The 19872-nt window shown below is 43.5% G+C and overlaps 1 protein-coding gene across 2 annotated transcripts in view; it reads right to left on the bottom strand.

Annotated features, from left to right (window-relative positions):
- Nucleotides 1-19872, bottom strand: part of LOC101469682 (E3 ubiquitin-protein ligase SMURF2) — a 51997-nt gene that overhangs the window by 8543 nt on the left and 23582 nt on the right. For both annotated transcript variants that reach the window (XM_004563002.6, XM_004563003.6), the window contains 9 exons: nt 18403-18511; nt 11801-11934; nt 8180-8245; nt 7547-7631; nt 7299-7382; nt 6685-6899; nt 4348-4432; nt 3267-3425; nt 3129-3176 (listed from right to left, as the gene is read on the bottom strand). In XM_004563002.6, coding sequence (XP_004563059.1) covers nt 3129-3176; nt 3267-3425; nt 4348-4432; nt 6685-6899; nt 7299-7382; nt 7547-7631; nt 8180-8245; nt 11801-11934; nt 18403-18511 — 985 coding nt within the window. The remainder of the gene's footprint in view (nt 1-3128; nt 3177-3266; nt 3426-4347; nt 4433-6684; nt 6900-7298; nt 7383-7546; nt 7632-8179; nt 8246-11800; nt 11935-18402; nt 18512-19872) is intronic.

Genomic DNA, 19872 nt, shown 5'->3' with positions numbered 1-19872 from the left:
GTGAAAAGGTTGGATTTTGACACACTGCATCTGCATTGGGCGTTGTACATCTGAAGCCATATTTACCTAATTTTAAGACCAAAGCATTTGAAAATGTTCACAATTAAAGAGTTTCTATGGTTCATTTTTGACAAGTGTTCAGTGTTTTTCTTTATAACTCGCTCTTTAAACTATAAAAGCTTCAAGTTGTGCATTATTAGGAACACGGCCACTTTGATTGACGGGTTGGAGGTGAGTAGGCTGTTCGTTTTCAGTTAAGGCACTGAACTGAATCGTGCGGTTGATGTTTTTTTGAAGCATTTGTAAAGCACTTGTCTGTCAAGAATGATGGCCTGTGGTATGGTTAACTGTAACTACAACCCACCTGTGAGTCTGTGTGACAGTTTGGGTATTTTATTTGATGCTACTTAGTACTATGTCTATATGTTTCAGCTCGCTAGGTAATAGCTTCACCATCTCATCCAACAGAGGTCGTTCACAAAGCACTGGGTGGTCATGTTAATCTTCTTTAGATCTAAATGTCTGCATCAGACTGCTCTACATAAGTATAAAGTAAGCAGAGAATAAAACACTAATGTTTTAATTTAAACACTGCTGCCTTTTAAAGTTCTTACCGCCCGATCAATAGCGAGACTGTGATCTTTGTCTGAGGCTAATGATGACCAAGCTCCCGACTCCAGTGTAGAATACAACTTTTGAGTTTGGTTTGGGAAGAACGCCTCAGAGGGGGGTACACAGCACACACACAGAGTCAAAAGAGCCTCTATGAGGCCTTCACTAAAGGATTATTTACACAGTGGCCTTTTGCACTTCAGTGGCCCGGGGGGGCAGGCATGAGCAGGGTCATAAACACCAGACTGTGGAGCTGAGCACAGAGGGTGGCTGACACACACACATGCACACACCACAGTCTGCGGGCACAGTATGGCTATGTAGGAAGTAACACTCAAAAGGGACGCCAAGGTTAAAACAATCATGTCCACGCCAACTTTTATCAGGTTTTCAGTGAGGCAAAGAAACAGGGAGGAGACCTAAAAACGTGTCCAGAGTTCGTTTAGCTCAGCACTACTACCTTAAACTATCCACCCAACAGCTTGCATTCCTCTGCACCACAATGACAACTTCTTGAAAAAGTGACTGAGTTTGGTTTTGGTGACTGCCAGGCAGAATCCAGTTTGGCTTTTCAATCACTTCCTGCTATCCCAGAAAGCCACAGGGCCCCATAGGACACTGAAGACCTCCTTGTGAAGCCCTTTATTTCCTGCAGACTAGACTTAGAGGGAGGGAAGGCAGGAAGGGCACTCTCCTGACAGCCCAAAATACTGTAGACACTCAGATGTTGGGAGGGAAGGAGCAGGAGAGGAGGCACAAGCATCTCTCGCTGCACTTTCCCCCATAAATCAAAACGTCCCTGCTCCGTCTCTCTGTCTCTTTCGCTCAAAGTCGTCGGCCCTACGGCTCTGTTCTCCTTCCAAAAGCTCACCGAGGAGCACGACTCTGGTGCATGTTACCTGAAGACGCTCACTGCAAAGACAAGTTGTTGCAATAAAAGCAATGTTTTCGCTGCGCAACAAATCACAAACGTCTGAGAGGCTAATATCATTTCTCATGCAACTGTACAGACGGGCAATTCTGCAGCCAGGTCTTAAAACCAGACGAGGATTCGGTTACCTATTGGACAGTGACCTTGACCATTCAAGCGGCTGGAATCTGCAGAGGATTGCAACATCACAGAGGAAGTTTAACCAAAACCACACTCTTGATGCTCAGGATGTTTCTTTAGCAAATAAAAAGAGGGCAATAAACTATAACACTGACAGATGTATATATAAATATATATATATCTCTCAAACATTTTTCTGGGGTGACAGCACACGGAGGGTGAACATTTTTTAAAAATCTGATAGAAGGCAGATGTCTTGAAGGAAATGCATGAAGAATGATGTGTTTTCCAGACTTTTGTCACGAGTTAGAAAGTCATTCCAAAGCTGTGACAGAACGTAAAAAAGCCTATAGATGATCTATTATATGGTAGTTGTAAAGAGAAAGGATTAACATAGATTTATGGAGGTTTTGCATATCTCAGACCAAGGTCCAAGTGTTCTTGAGTAACCAAGACTTAACACACGCACACAAAAAAAGAGGAACCACACAGCACAAGAACTCCAATAACTGCAGACATTTTTCTATCTTACTTTAAAAACACACACCCACTTATTAGCTAATCTTCATATCATAATTTATACACAATCAAAATTCCATTTTTTCTCCTTTATACATCTGGTCATAATTATGCTTATGACAAATTATTATAAACAAATGTGGCATGCAAAGCAACCAATTTTATTTTTTTAACTTTGTTAGGAGGGCCACAGGGCCCAGCTAATCCAAAAGCCCAAACACGTCCTTTGATCCATCAGAAAAGAGAAGGAGGGGAAAAAAAGAAGAAAGAAACATGATCTCCGTGTCGATGCATTCCATCTCTGCACGGAGCAGGAATGAGGTCAGGCGGAGAAAGCCCACCAAAGCGCCCGTACACTTCTGCAGCTTTTGCAGAGCAAAGGCCTCTGGGTAATTCTACGGCGGCTGCTGATGCTTCTACGCAGTGTGTGTTTGAACAGCTGCGCAGGGGAAGAAATTCTGAGCATGTGCATCCCCGCACGCCGACATGCACCGAGCGCGGGCCATTACAGTTCCTTCATTTACTTTGGGCATAGAATTTATGCTTCGCCTCCTGGACGTTGAGACGCTGCTCGGCCGCAGACACGCCAGCCTCGGTTTCCACTCTGCTATTTGATGTCTGGCCAAAGACAGCTTTGTGACGGATAGTGTGCTAAAACGCCTTTACGATCAAAACCCTCTGCATGGACTGAGGAATTTGGAAATTTGAAAAGAAAGAGCGTGCGGGGGAAGTGCCCTGTGTATGTATTTCTGTGGGTGAGTGCTCACAGACGTCTGCTCAGCAGAAGCAGTGCGCTGGGTGTTGAACGTCTGCAGGTGGTGAACACGCAGGATCCCGGGGCAAAAACATTGGCTCAGAGGGAGGCAAACTATACGAATGAAGTCTGGCAGTGTCTGCTTGTGTGTGTGGGTGTGTGTGTGTTGCTGGCACAAAGCCCGACCCTTACCTGACATTCTGACTCTCGATGCCTCCTCGAGAACCATTTGGACTTGGACTGCAGAGACGAAATGGAAAGAAAAATAAATCTTTGCTTTTGCATCGGTCTATTTCACATTTTTCCCCGATTGAAGCGTCCCATGCTTACTTTAGGACTAGATGCAGGTTAGCGGAGAGGCGCGGGTCTGTGAACTGTGTGGTTCGGTTGTTATGATCGACGAAGTACACTCTCCCGGTTGCCGTGTTCCGTATTTCCCATCCCGGAGGTAGAGGACCCAGTTCCTCACAGTTTACATTACTCAGATCTCTGAGGTGTACGAAAACAGCAAACAAAGAGTTAGAAAGCGCAAATTTAATGTAGGGTAGATATGAAACACGTGAAAGCACTAAGCACTGAAAAGAATTAAAGCAGACAGCGGGATTCTGAATGTCTGAGAAATCACTTTTATTCTGTTTTTCTTCTTCCTCCCATCTAAAACTATTTACAGCTGCCCTTCAGCCTTTCAGCTGGACTCCAGGGAGACCAAGACGTTCAGAAATTGCAGCTACGCTGGCGCTAACCTTTCAGTTTTTAAGATTTGGAGCCAAAGTGACCAGAGCCTCACAAGCTGTGGCTCCTGACAGGCTCTATCACTCATAATCTCATTGGATGCAAGACAGAAGTGATCAGTCGTGATTTATTGAGCGAGCGCACTGAAGTCTGTTTCTACACATTTTAGAGATTGTGCATTCTTTCAGAATACGGTAATCAATAAGATGCACATGCCTCAGCGGGTGTTACTCAACAGCCTCTGGTATGACTGAGTGAGACCTGTGTGCTGTTGGCCATGTGGTTCGGGCCTTTCGGTACTCATGCCAGAGGACCGAATTGCTCTCAGAGCCCCGTGACATGGGTCTTCTCACAGCATGTTAGGCTCATAATCAGCTCCAGGTTTACGGCGCACTGCAAGGCGACCGGGAATAACACGAGCTATGGATTCTGTCAGGGGGACCGTGAAGTATAAGAAAGAAGGATAAGTGATTTTGGTGTCTTCCCCATTCCCCCCAATTAAAATAGCCAATTGTCTACCACAGACAGTCTGTGTGCAGTGACCTGAAACTTTTGATTCTAGCAGCATATCATGAAAAGTGGAGCTAAGCAACAGGTTTGACTACATTTATTCTAGAAGCATTTTTGGCTTTAAACTAGTGTTATGTGTATGCATTTGGACGTCCTGTGAAGAATATACCTGGGTACCCTGGGATCGTGCCACGTGCTGACACCTGTCTGAGTGTGGAGGAAGTAAACTTGTCCTTGCTGTGTTGTCCTTTGCTCTGTAGTAAGACAAAAACATACAATTAATCGTTCATTATATGTTCGCTTGAACACTTAGATTAGGCAATTAAATGTGCATCAAATCATCCAGACGAATTTGAAAAAACAGAGTTGAGTTTGTATGCCACTGGGCGACCCCCGTCTGCATTCGAGCGTGATAGACAGATGGAGTTTAAAAAACTGCTCGAGTCAGTGGAGATCCCAAAAGGCAGCCTGAAAGTGGCGGCAGGGAGGGGGTGAGGTGAGAGACAGGGAGATGAACGCTGGAGAGACTGGAGGGGGGGGATGTCTGACTCTTTAGTTGGTGAGCTCATTCATCATGGCATGACATATATTTCCATGGAGCTGCTTGCCAAGAGAGAGCTCTTCGCTGGCATCCCTTTGGCTGTGCTAGCCTACTTTAATACGCACGTACACACGACCTTACAAACCCACCACTTAGCCGATGAGCGCGCTGCACGCTCGAGGCGCGGGCAGACATCTCTTGGCTCATGCGGGAACCAAAAAGCTGCTGACAGGTTTTACGTGAAACCCCGAAGAATTAACAAAGTAAGGGCAGAGTGAGGACGTACTTATATTGCTGGATCTGTCTAGCTCCAAGTGCGGTTTCAGTTTATGGGCCGGTTCAAGCCTAATCTCAAAGAAACAACATTGTAAAGTCAATTCATAGATCCAATTTAAAAATCAATAAATAAATAAATACACCCTCCCCCTGGAAAGTCATCTAAATAGGCCAGATTGAATCTTTTTGGCAGGTCTGTTCTGTCCTGCAGGCTGTACAATGAACCCCCCTCGCTCTAGCTGCTCCTTTAATTAAGCCACAGGATCCTTAGAGCTTTATTCAGACATGCTAAGCAAGTACAGGAGGCTTTCTCACGGTCTTGTTACACTGGCTGTATGTGCAAATGAAAGGTCACTCTCTGAATCAGCAGCTTTTGGTGTTATCAGAAAAAATTGAATGAATTGATGCCTAAACATCATAATCTTTACTTGTTTTCGGTCCAGCCGAGGTTGCTTCTTCTGGCACTCATGTTAACTCGATTAAGAGAAAGAGGTACAGAGATGGGGAGCAAAGGAGGTAGAGGACCAAGCATAGCAATGCTTGGAGCCTCCTAATCTGAGGGACTGAGGGCAAAGCTGTGATACGCTTCTATGGCTCTGGCTCCCAAATCCTGCAGATGATGTTACTGTGAGGATAAACAAAATTCCCTTGAGCTGTGCAGGGAAACACAGCCTGTGTGTGTTTGCTTTTATATGAATGCGTTTGATTGTCTGCTTCCAAAAAAACAAAAAAATCAGGGGAACAGAGGGGGGAAGACTGTGTCTGCAGCCAGCTTTTAACAGTTAGATCAATTCAATTAGATGGTCTAAAACGGAGCCAGTATTTCAGGCTCCTTGTGTCGAACTGCAGAGTCATGTGAGCAGCGGCCGACTGAATGAGGACGCAGATTAGCTGGGCTCAGCGTTGAGCAGGGAGGAGGGCCAAGCAATTAACACAACAGCAGTAGAATGATGGCACTATTTGTTGTGGAGGCGGCTTTCGCTGGAGATTTATCTGCATTAAGATTAGAAAATCTGGGTCAAGTGCAGAACTATTAGCACAGTGCACTGAATTATATCACTTTTTTTTAAAAGATTGGAAGACTATCTTTTCAGAGAACTCAAGTTCAACTTCACCATTTCAAAAGAACTGAACTGATTAGTCAGATTAGTTAATAACCTGTTTGTCTGTCAGGAGGAGTAGGAGTTTATGACTCTTGCCACCAGTAAGAATGATTTTATTATAAGTGATAAAAGATATAAAAAATTCAGAAAAGAAAACAGAGAAACAACAATCAGAAGATGCCCTATGAGCAATGGCTTGGCGACAGTGGGAAGGAAACACTCCCTTTTTACAGGAAGAAACCTCCAGAAGGACCAGGCTTAGGGAGGGGCAGCTATCTGCTTAGACCGGTTGGGAGTGAGGGGAAGAAGAAAGGACTAGAGACAAATTGTGGAAGAGAGCCAGAGATGAATCACAACTAATGATTACGTTCAGAGTGGCGAATAAACAGTGAAGAAGAAATGCCCCGTGCATTATGGGAAGCCATGACTCGTATAGGAATTCTTTCAGTGCATTTGCAGCAAATGATGACAGTTTGTCAATCTTCTGCAATCACTTACTCAGAACGGTGCACAACCTGCAAAAAGCATGTAAATGTGACATTTTTAGTCTTTTCACCAGGCTGTGCGCATGTTCACAAATACTAACCGTATCCCTCGGGAAGGTCAGGGTGCGTGTGCAGATGGGTTCTGCTCATGTAGTTGCGGTGCCTCTGCGAACGGACCCGTCTCTCCTGCGCTCGCTGGTCGCCGTTGCTCGGCGGTAACGCTGTGGTGGGCGTGGCGCCGTTCGTGCTAATAGGCGTGTTCTCGTCCACAATGCAGCTTAGAGGACGGCCGGGGCTGGAGTACTCCGATGCCGGCCTGAGAGGGCAAAAAGGCAGGTAGGAGGAGTTCAATAATTAACAGAAGAGCGTGGCTGACGTCAGAATCGAGTAATAAATACAAAAGAGGTTGCTTGAGACATTAAAAAAAAAAAAAAAAAAAGAACCTAAGAAGAAAAGGCAGAGGAAAAAAAGAGATGCCTTCATTTCTGCTCTTCTCAGCTCCTCCGTATCATTTAACGCCACTGTCTGAAGCAATTTGTCTGACACCTTTTTTTTGGTTTTTTTTTCCCCCCTTCAAGGAGCCCACACAATTTTTCTCCAGAGCTCCCCAGTTTGGGAGCACTGAGGCCAGTGATGTGGATTTCCATCAGCCTGCTGCTGTTTGATTTAAGAGGTCTGGCTTTGAGATTCTGCAGAGGCTGCAGAGTGTACTCACCTGGTAGGCCTCTCCCACTGTGTGGTGCGTGTGATGTGGTTCAAGTACTGGATGCGCCCAGACGCGGTCCTCCTCTCCTCCCAGCTGGCAGCAGAAACGTACACAGACACAGCACACGGTTAAGCAGACACAGAAGCATCTAGTAGACGCGCTGCCCCCTTTCACTACATGCAGATATCGTATTCTTATATGAATTTCAAAAATAATATCTCTTCCGAGAAGACAAGAGAGTTCCCCGACTCACTCACCCATCTGGAAGATCATTGTCAAACAGCCGACTGCAGTCCACCACAGGACCTCCTGTGCCTATCCGGTCCCTCGACTGCAGGCTCACTACAGCAACACATGGCAGACAGATGAGCACACACACACACACACACACACACACACACACACACACACACACACACACACACACACACACACACACACACACACACACACACACACACACACACACACGTTACTAGACTGCAGCTCACAGCGTAGGCACAGATATTTTATCCATGCACAAAATGGAACTTTGTGTCTTTATTAGAAGCAGGGAAAAGGTTATTTCTTTTTAATTTTTTTTTTTTTTTTTTTCAAATCAGAGGTATGCTGAAGGGTCTGGTTAAACAAAAATGCATTTCCTTCCAGATCTTTTTTTGTTTTTAAACTTCTGCCGGGAGCACGTGGTAAATCTGAGCTTCAGTGATGTATTTTGTGTGTGACAAGAGAAGCAGATTTTCAAGCAACATTTGGCAGGTCGCATTCATTTTGAGCTGTTTATACACGTGAGAAGCAAAACAGAACACTGCGATTCTTCTACAACCTCTGTCAAAGGAAGTTATAAAGTATCACCGGATAGTTTTACAGCGGGCACACAAAACCGTACTCACCCACTATCTGGCCCCTGACTGTGTCGCTGTCGTTGGGACTCAGTTTGTTCAAGTCTAGTCTCTGATCTGTTCAGGAGAGAGTGAGAGAGGCAAAGAGGAGAGGAAGAAGCCAATCAGACAGACAGGAAATGAGAATAGAGATGAAAGGAGGAGTAAAAAGAACAAAAGAAAAAAAAGGATTCATCAACTTCAGAAAGACATGTAAACTAGCGTGTGTTGGGATGTATTCGTCTCCCCCGCACACTTTGGATAATTCCCACTGCTCTGTATCATTTACATCACTCAGAGTCTCCGTCATTATCTGTCTCTCATTCTTCTGTCTGCAGACCACAGCTTGGCTGTGCCCTGGAACAGATGGTCTGCTCCGTGGAACAGCCACTGGCAGTAAAAAACAAAAACTCACTGAGCATCGGTACAGAGCGGGCTTCAGTTCAAATGCTGGGGTCAAACATTTGACAAATTTCAGTACAAAGCCTGCACTATTCCGCTCAGCCTTAGCGTGGACATGAACTTCTGCCAAAGTCTGGAAACTCTTTGTCTGAACTTCTTAAAGTCTGCGGAATTTGAGAGTGAGTGAGAAACGGAGAGAGATCAGGCGGAAAAGAGAGAAAGGAAAAAAGAAGTTGCCTGCAGACATGAGAAATGCCACTATCTGCTCTCTGTTGTCTGGGTGTCATGCAGATCAGCTCAGGATGTGTGTCTAGACTAAACAGGGACCAAAACTGGCAACGGTCGAAGCGTTACGAGGCTGGCCGGAGGTCAGCAGCCACTGACAAAACAGAAAATGTACTCGTGCTGAGGTTGGATGAAAGTGTATACATGTAAATACTTGCACAGTCATATACAAGAGGACATGAAACATAAACGTTGCAATTATGTATAAATGTTACAGTCAACCCGAGACGCTCTACAATTATACACAAAAGTTGTACTCTGTGCCCTCGGTAAGGCTTGTGGAGGGGACTGAATGGCAAGTGCTGGTAAAAGCACACACACAGACAAAAGAATGACAAACGCACACAAGGGGAGAGACCACAACACTACATATCTATGCTTACACTTAAATAGCTGCACAATTATGCATGTCTGCGTGAAATGACCGGTTGTCTAGATCGGCAGACGGAGATAGAGCGAGATTAGTTACAATGGCATTTGTGTGTGTGTGTGTGTGTGTGTGTGTGTGCGCGCGCACATGTTCCCAGTCTACAGAGGAGACTCGAGGAGAAACCCGAGGGGTGAGGAGAAGGCCAGGAGAGAGAGAGGGAGAGAGAGACAGCGAGGGGAAAAGCGGGAGGCAAACCACTCACAGCTGTGGCACAAGGTTCAGGTTTCCTGTGTCCCTCCAGGAAAACAACAATGTCAGGAGCTTCTAGGAAAACTGGTGGGATTCTTTCACGGTTCTGCCTACAAGACCGCAGGCCCATGGAGCAGGTACTGGCTCAGACTCACTCCAGACCGCTTTTGCTGAAGCTACAACAATCTGGCAGGGCTTTTATATAGGGAGCCATTAACTAAGACCTTCGTCTCATTTATCCAGTTAGCTTCTGACATGAGACATTTTTACCGTAATTGCTGGGTGATGTTAAATGGCTCTTCCTGTTCTGGCAGGGGCAGAGTGCTGACCCCTCTCACACCCCGGTCTGGCCTCTGTCAGGCTTAGCGAGTGAGACAGGGCACTAAATGGAGCCACTCTAAGTTGCAGTCATGTAGCTCTGGCAGCAGCGGTGTGGACAGATAGTCCAGCTTCAGTGAGCTGTGGAGGTCTGATGGCCATAAATGACAATTTAACTGCTGTCATCTTCTCCAGCAGATTGTAATAAACCGAGTAAATCAAATAACGCATAAAGAGCTAATAGAAAAAAAAACTGAGGTCATCCAGACATATTTTAAAGTACAAGATCCAGATAAAATAAACCTCACATCAGCCTGCTGTTGAGGTTGGCCTCCTCTGCCAGCTTTCTTCCGATTGGCTACCCCTGGCAAACAAAAGCTTTGAACAGCATGTGGGTGGAGCCCTGTGACTGAGATGACCATATTAGGAATATCTGCTCTTAACTACATCATACAGAGCCACGAGCACAAAAAACAGTCTGAAACTGAGCCTTTAGCATTTGTCACACTACACATGTGTGACAAGTATAAGGAAAACTGTAATAGATCATCTTTAAAGTTTGTGATTTCATACTTGTTTTCATTGAGATCAAGTCCCTCTGTCTCATTAGCAAAGCACAGGCTAATCCTAGCAGCTGCTAATTAATGCAATGAACATATTAACAGTCAGTTTGGAAGGAAAAGCCCTCTTTTAAGTGTGAGGAGAGCAAGAGTTCTTTAAATCTCAATTTTAAGGAAGTCCCGTTAAAGAAAATGTCTGAAAAAACAAAGATTACGGATATCCTGTTCCACATGCATTATAATTTAATGCAATATATTAAGTAGGAGCCTGACAGTGTCTCTGTATGTATTAAGCAACTGGATGTCAAGGAAAAGTACAATACAGCAGTATTTTAGCATGTTTATTATCAATTTTCACAACAACCTGGAGAGGACTCACGTTTTAACCTGTATTCATATCTTATTAACACATTTAGTCTTCAGGACCTTCATTATCTGAATCAGAATTATTTTAATATGTCAAATATACATTTCGTAATAATCAACCGACAACTATTAGGAAGCATCCTTCTATTAACTATGCTCCAAAATATTTTACATTTCTTTAATTCCTGGGAATTTAGTGCTCCTTTAATCAAAGTCTCAGCAGAGCTACACTGACCACCCCCTCCCCTGAGGCGGCCTTAAGCCAAGCCGGAGACAGATTTCCTTCAGCCTGTTCTAGTCTGCCCTCAGGTCCCCCCCACCAATTGGACATGCACACTTCACCTGACCCAGGAAGAATCTGTGAGGCATTCTACCCACCTCATCTGGCTCATTGCAGAAGAGATGTACTTTAAGTCTCTTCTGAAGGACTGAGCTCCACGCCTCATCCCTCACCAACTCTTTGGAGGAAACTCATTTTCACCGCTTGTATCTGTGATCTTATTTTTTTAGGTCACTACCCGCAGCTTGAGGCTCCCATCTCTCCACATCGCTGAAGATACTCCATGATCTGCCTGTCAATTTCTCAATCCATTCTCCGACTACTGACGTACGAGATCCCAACGCACATTAGACAAGAAACAGTGCAGTCCATCCTTTTCCCACAGAGATCCATGAACGCAGACTTAGAGCTGCTAATTTCAACAATTAATATAATTAGTTGCTTTTTTGGGGCCAAAAGTACGAGGCCAGTTGGCAAAATTTTAAAAAGATCCATCTGGTCATAATGTTCATAATGATAATGAAGTATAACCTATAACCAGCAGCTGTCATTTGTCATGTTTGTACAAGCTTTTCAGAGGTATAAGGTTGGGCTGGAGATTTGAATATTACAAGACAATCTTAACCTGGATGCAGAAATCTATACGCATTAAAGTACATCACTTTGCTACTTGTGCTGACACAAAATGCCAAATATATTGTTAATCCACAGAGAGCTACACTGTTAAAGAGGGTTTAGGGAAAAAAGGGAAAATTAAACATCATAATGTGCGGCAGATACATTAAAGCATCACTGGCACTTACAGCCTGTGTCTTTAAGGCGGTTGATAGCATTGGACAGAAGGCGGACACAGCCCAGAAAGCCAGCTCCTTGCTTCTTATGGATCTTCTTGTGATTCCACACGCTGATGGTGATGGAATCCGATTTTCCAATGTATCTGTTGGGAAAGAGAAAAGGAGATATAATAGGTACACGTATTTAATGAGATGTGCCATAGAAACTCTCTTTTACTGCTCAACAAACAGACATCTGGTGAAAGGTAATAGAAATTTCCCTGAGGATTTCCCCGGCACTACAGCAAAGACGCACCCACGTCACGGAGGTTACTACTAAAACTCCTTGTCAAGGACTACAAAGCGAGGCGGAGTCGGCACACATGGATGTGGAAGAGGTAGGTGAGCAAGCTCAGAGGGATTTTCTGATCCTCTGTGCCTGAGAAGAAGACGAAGCACCACAAGTGGAGTGGGATTCTCTGAATCATTTATCACCAGCCATCCTCAATAAAAGTGGGACAGAAGGCCACGGTACTCCTGCGATGACACCACAGCAACAAAACCACTTTAACTGTAAAATGCCCCCTGATCTGTCGTCATTTTAAATACTCTCCCAGCGTGCAGGGGAAATGAAATAAGCCCTACGTTTTGCTACAAAATGGATTTTTAAACTTGGGCTGACATCGAGTTTTCTTTTGGCTTATACAATTTACACACAAGACATTTTAAGAAAACCATTTTCCTCAATATATGAAAAGTACAAATGACTTTCTTTGATCAAACCAGCAGCACTGAAATTATGATTGGGTATAAACAGTCATTAACTGCTCTGCCAAACATGGAAGGCCGTAACATTAGTTATATAATTTGAAGGCTGTTTGCGTCAAAGTAAACTATTTTGACTTTATGAGTTTATGATGAGGTAAGAAGTGCAGTAGCTGTACAGTAAGCCCTCGACATAATGTTAAAACCCACTGTAATCTCGGTTGAAGATGGTTAATGATTGCACTTAAAGAGGATGAAAAAAAATTTAAATGACAAGTCAATAATTATAGGATGAAATATCACACAGCAAGACCGACTCTGCAGCAGCGCTAGCATCTCTGAGGGGATATCACCCTATTAAACATCATAGAGGCTCCTGTTTTTCAGAGGTTGATGTTCTACGGTTGTTTTAGACATGAGCTTTTCTAGACAGCAGTGGAAGGAGTTGCAAGTGTAAATGCAGCTCCAGTACAAAGGCTTTGTGATGCCCGACTGCACCGATCTGTGGCGATGTGAAAAAAGCTGCAGGTGAATTCGCGGTTGTTGATTGGCTGTCCTGTGTTCTGCCTCGTTCAGGCGGCTCATGGCTGATGTAAATGATCTCCAGCTGTGGGCTACATCTACAAAAGAAAACTTCAGACAATGTCCTGACCCAATTCTTCTGACATCTTTTGTAGTTCCTGTGTAAAAAAAACCCCAGCTTTAGTCTCACTGTGATACTATTTGTTATTTCAAGCTAACTGAATGGCAATGGTGTCACGAGACAGAGTAAAGAGGGAAATAATAACAGGTATAGGTATACAAGTTTTTGTAGGTAAACACTACACAAACTTAGCGTAAAAACTAGCCCGTGTTATGACTGACAGCGATTGCTACGGTTGTACTGCAAGTACTGAGAACATTACAAGGTCCTATTATAGTTTTCCTTACAATGTTATGCCTGATTGTTTTTTGTAAGACAGAAAATGAGCACTGACCGGTGAAGTGAGTAACAATGATTATCTCTCTTTATCTCCATCTAACCAGCGTTAGATGGAGTTTGTTGTGTATGGTTCTGCATAGCTGCAGACCAGTCAGGGTATCCATGCTGACCCCTTCCCACGACCATAAGCACCAACAATGGGTATGTGAGCATCAGAACTGGAGCGATGAGAGAAGGCGGCCTGGATGGCTGGGTATTTGTGGGCATTGGTTACCTGGGGAACACCTGAGACCAGGATGACCTATGGAAAGCCATGTTCTGCTGGGAAACCTCGAGTCCTCCAGGTGTCTGTTAGTTTGACACGTACCATCTACCCAAATTGCTTCATGAACATGAACACCCTTTCATGGAAACCGTATTTCCTCATGTCCGTGGCCTCTTTCAGCAGGATAATGGACCAGGCCAAAAAGTACGAATGGTTCAGGAGTGGTTTGAGGAAAGCAATAGCAATTTTAAGGGTTGACTTGGCCTCCAAATTTTCCTCCAATTGAGCATCTCTAGGATGTTCTGAACAAACAAGTCCAATCCATGGAGGCAGCACCTGAAAATTTGCAGGACTTAAAGGATCTGTTGCCAACATCTTGGTGCCAGATACCACAGCACACCTTCAGGGGTCGAGTTGAGTCCATGCTTTGATGGGTAGGTCTGGCTTTTTTTGGCAACTAAAGGAGGACCAACACAATCTTATTCAATGGTCATAACATTGTACCTGACTGGTGTACATTGTTACACCAATATTATTGTTGGTCAAGCTTTCAAATAATGAGGTCAGCTTGAGTACAAACTCCTGAGAGCCAGAAAGCTCAGGCTTCAAACTGCTTTAAATGCTCCATTTCAACAGTCTTTTTACTTTTTATCATCCTGGCTCTGTGGTCTGATTTCAAAGAGAGATAATCATCATCATCATCATCACCACCACAGGCACTGAGCTCAGGTTATAGGTACAAAAGCCCCTCCCACTCGGTGGGTCAAATCTTCTGTCAGCAAGGGGCAACCAATCAGAAATAAGATGCATTTGAGGGAGTGGGAATGGGGGAAATGGGAAAAATAATTGGGATAGGCCAGTAGACTCCATGAAATTTTTTTTTCTTTTTTTAAAAGGGAGCTGGAAATGGGCATAATTTTCTCTTTAAAAGATTAACTGGTTTGACCACTATGCAAGTAAAGGACATGATCAGGCACACACAGAGTTACAGATGTGCTGGCAATGAGAGACGCGTCTAAATAAGTGGAATTATTTCCTTATCGTGTCTGCCTCCTCGTGTGTCAGGCCTCAGTGTGATAAAATCTCAGCATGTGAACCTGTTGCGGCACATCTGCTCGGGTGGGCTCCCTCCTTCAGTCTAAAACTAATCGTCTGTACGATTCGGAGAACTGCATCCCACTGTAATTATCATGCTGCTTACCAAAAGGGATATGAAACAATGAGGCTGTGAGTAAGACGTCTGGACATTTTGAGTCAGTGCCAAATGCCTGTCTGGGGTGCGATGTGAGAGAGCGCGCTACTATGTCAGACAGACATGACAGGAGGGAAGTATTATAACCAAACCAAAGTCATCTGGATCCTTGTAATAAAATTCATTAGTCTGGCTAAGATTTTTCATACAGTCATAGGTACACACACACACACACACACACACACACACACACACACACACACACACACACACACACACACACACACAGTCAATGGGAAAACTGGCATTAAAGGAAAAGCAGCAGATTTAAAGAGCCATATGTGCTTTTTTAATACACCTTTCATTAAGTAGAGGAATCTTTGGTTTTATTTTAGGTTTAAGAAAAAAATACACACCAAAATGAAAAATTCATAATCAGAGATACAAATGCAACAAATCCCAGACCTGTGAATCAGTGTCAGATATTTGTGTTGTGGATGAACACCAACAAAAATAAATCTGTTTCCTAAAGACTCTTAAAAAAAGGGCAGTAATAAAATACCTCTTTGATTTAACAAATATAAAAAGTTTAAATTGAAGTATTCTAAGGAACCCAAACCATTTCATCATACACAACAGCTTGCTTGCTACAGATACAACAGTTACATCATTAACCACAAAGTGCAATCATCGCTCTCAAGTCATTTCTTGTTAGACTTTACTGGACCTAAACAAGCAGGCTTCCCAGCGAGGCTGCTTTCAGCATTATCCTCAGGGTTTCTTTCAATGTATTACATGTACTAAACCAAATCCCAGCCAAAACAAAGCAACAAACAACAGTCAGGAGTTGGACTCGAAAACAAAACCACTTAACCCAGTGATTTAACGGGAAAAAAACCCTCGCAAAACAGAAAAATGATTTTAAGACGATATCTTTTAAGGTCCTTTGTTAGCAAATGTGTGTTTAAGATATTTTAAGACCAAAAGACACAAGCAATTATGACAGATTTGGAACTGAAATAGCTCAAAGTAATAGAATACACCATTTTTATTATAGAATTAATAATGTATTATATTGCAAGGTCAGTCATTTGCCAGTCAAGTAGTACCTAACATCAGTGGATAGAGCTAAATAGGACAAGCAACATCTGACACACACAAAAAGTTGCAGTAAAAAAACTCAGTTGAACAGTGGCTGACAAGAAGCTATTCTTAAAGCAGCAGGAGAAAAGGCTGAGGTATGTCAAATTACAGAAAAACTGGACTGAAAATCAGTGGCAACAGGTCTGATGAAGTGATGAATCCAAATTTGACATTTTTGATTCAAATTCTAGTCAATATATACACAAGTGGTCAGGAGTGTGTGTACATCTGTAAAGCATGGTGGAGGCTCTGTCATGGTTTGGGCTGCATTTGAGCCAGTGATGTTGGGGTCTTGTAAAAATTGATGTAATTATGAATGTAGAAATGTATGCAATCAGGAAAGTGTCTGATTGGCAAAGGCTTTAAACACACTGCCAATGTAGTAAAAGCATAGCTGGAGAATTATATATGGTGTTTTCTATCAGTCAAGGACTCTGCTCCCCAGAGCCGAGACATCAACATTATTGAAGCAGTGTGGGGTCATTTAAACAGAAAGGCAGACGACTATTCCTGAAGACTATTAAAGAAATGACAAGATGGAAGAGTTCAGAATAAAAGTCATCATACCAAATATTGGCACTCAAAATTGTACAAATTCTGTTTATGCCTTTATATTAGTATGTATGTTTGCACATGTCTCAATTAATTACCGTACCTAAAGAAATGAGTGGTGGCACAAGACTTTTGCACAGTACTGGTAGTACCTTGGAAAGCTGAGAAACTGGAATAGCCAGCTATTAGTTCTTTTGAACTTGTCGCTTCTACAGAATTAGAGCTCAGACGATGGGAGGGGAATGGATAAGCGGGTGGGTGTAAAGAAATTTGAGTCTAGACAGGGCACTTAACATTGCAGATGTATTATTTAATAACACTATATCTGATGGATTCCTAATTGAATAAATGTGACAGCATGACAAAAGAGTGCAAAAATGCAGGAAGACACTTCCCGTCACTTACTACAACGATGAAGGTCCTCCAGACGAACGGTTTTATTACTCATAATTACAGTATCCTTGCCTCTACTAATCCCCAACAGGAGTTATTCAGCTTAGACTTCCTTTATTTCAGTCATATCCTATGAGTGTTACGGATCTGTTTTAGAAACCGAGAGCAAGCAGAAGGATTGTGCGACCCAGGCAGCTAGCTAGACTGCGTCTACTATTCTTGGCATGCTGGCAACATCCTGCAACAATGCTGAAGGGTCACAGACCATGGGCCAGTTTGCTCTCTGCAGCATGCCCAAGAAATGAAGACCCAGCACACACACACACATCATTTCTACACCCTCACACACAACAAATGGAAAAAAAGAGTCACTGCCAACAGCTTTAATGCACTAGGCTCTTTTGGGAACACCAGGTGTTGCAGGCCCTATTTTAATAAGTGTGAGCCAGCCAGACAGCCAGAGAAGCTGCTCTCAGTCAATTAAAACCTCTCTCCTCCAACACACCACCTGAGGGTCCTTCTGCTGTTCACCACGAGAATAAACACAGACAGTAAAACGGGATACAGTCATGGTAAACGTATCACCGGTGCAGAAAAACCCAAGTCGTTTTCACATAAATTCCAGTCTACGATATCTGCAGGCTCTCGGGACAAATTAGAGCAGAGACGTTTCCACTGAGCCACGAGTCTGTGTTCTCCGCTCCAACAATTCATCCCCGAGGTGTGCGTACGTGCGCGTGACTTTTTCCCTCTTGTCAAATGCGACAGGCGTGGGGCCTTGTAGAGAGAGGGTCCTGTATCCCCAGCAACCAAACAAACGGAGACACGTGCTTCCTCTCGCTGTTGGCTACGCATGACGGCTTGGATAAACACTGGGCCAATACTGGAAACTTTCACTCTCACATTTTCACTCACGCTCTGTCTCTGTTTTTTCCAGGTTACTTTCGCAGGACACTCCATCTTTGGGAAAAAGGCAATCGGGGTACAACAAGACATGCACGTGTTTCAGTCAATGGAAGAAAATACTATTGGAGACGGCCCTCCTTTTCTGATTCCTTAAATACTGTTCCAAGGGACATTTTTCGACTGAAGGGTTATGTCATTACACAGTATTTAAGTAAGTGAGAGGCCAGATGCAAGAGCTGTTTTCATCGGTTGGCAAAGTCTCACACTTCAAGGTTATAAAAAGAAAGGCATACTAATTGAGAGGCACTGCAATAAGCCAAGCATGGCCTCAAACTGCTGTTTGTAATCAGATTTAGTCTGTGGGGCGGTGGGAGGTATTCAAATAAACCAAAGAAGACTTTTTAAATCCTTACAAACAGATGTCAGAAATGATTCAGTGTTATAAATAAATAAATAAATAAATGAAGAAGAAGAAAAATGACTCTGAGACTCACAGATCATAATGTTGGTTCCACTTTGGGTCAAGCGTGTTCCTCACAGTGTCTGTAGAGTGGCATTGTCCTGAACCATCCACGACCACCTTGGCAAATGGATCAGGCAGGCCTGCGGGGAGAAAAGAGCACACCGCAGCACAAGAATAAACAGTTTAACAAGACACAAAGACAATGCACATGCAGTGATCAACACAACACTGATTTCTGTTGCAGGACCAGTCCAGGCAGGCTAAAGATTACCATTTTATTACTTCCACAAACTTTTTCTATTCTTATGACAACTGACATCCTCTGGTGTTAACGCATTGCAGTGCAAGGATGCACGGGACACCTTACATAACAAATGATTAATTCACAGTATAAATGGTGCAAATGATAATTACAGTTCTTGTGCTCCAGAACAGTTTGAGAATGTGGGACCAGTGCTACTAGCCTGTAGCAGCCTATCACTGATTGGTGTATATCAGGGGTGTCAAACTTATTCTTTGTCAGGGGCCACATACAGCACACTTTGATCTAAAGTGGGCCGGACAAGTAAAAATCCACTTTCTGTCTGCGTAAGTTTAGCTGCACATTTAATCCCTACGATATCTCAATAAAAGAGAAAGAAGCGCAGCTAAATATATTCTGCTCTATTTAATTAAATAAATCTATCAACACAACTCGTTGGACTTAAATTGTAAAAACACTGGGGAACCCAAAAGCTGTTATTTTAATTGATTATTACTTTGGTGTAGTATGAAAGACGGTGGAGGTGTTCTTTATTAGTAGCACAAGCTGTAAAATGTATTAACATTTTACAAACACGGCCAGCGGGCCAGGTTGGAGTCTTTGCCGGGGCAATTCTGGCCCGCGGGCCTTATGTTTGGCATCCCTGCTGTATATGTTCTCCAAAATTCTCTGATAGGGAGAAAACAAAGATCAGGGGAATTTGTAAATAGTGTCATAACACCGTTTACTTAGCTTACCGGCTCCAGCTGCACTCGTTACATCAGTCTAGTACTGTCTGCAGCACATGTAGCAGAGTAGCATGATAGCAGCGCAGATGGTGAGCAGCTTTCCCACAATGACTAGATTTGAGACTTGTATTTTGTATCCGTCTTAGAGAACTGTGATGTACTTAGTAACAGAAAATCTTCCGTCCTCTTATTTTGAAAGTTCAGTTGCTGCTAACCAGCTACGGTTACTGGCTGGCTCACTGGCCAGGTTGCTTTGTGGCACTCCCTGTCTTTTAGCTGCTCTCCAGAGAGCCTCTCCCATCCTGCAATCGGATTGACTCCTCACTTGTGAGCATGAGACACATCCCTGCTTTGTCTGGGCAAAATACAAGCTGCAGACATGAAATACATGTTAAAGCCATTCTGTCATGAAAAAAACCCAACAAAAAAAACAAAATTGTGCCTGAGCACAAAACAGACTTTTTCGTGACTATTTCACAAAAAGCGCCTGGCCTCTATGATTGATGTTTTC

The sequence above is a fragment of the Maylandia zebra genome, linkage group LG4 (assembly GCF_041146795.1).
Source record: "Maylandia zebra isolate NMK-2024a linkage group LG4, Mzebra_GT3a, whole genome shotgun sequence".
Classification (NCBI taxonomy): Eukaryota; Metazoa; Chordata; class Actinopteri; order Cichliformes; family Cichlidae; genus Maylandia; species Maylandia zebra.
Note: the sequence above shows the minus strand (reverse complement) of the source record. Positions and strands in the feature narration are given on the sequence as shown.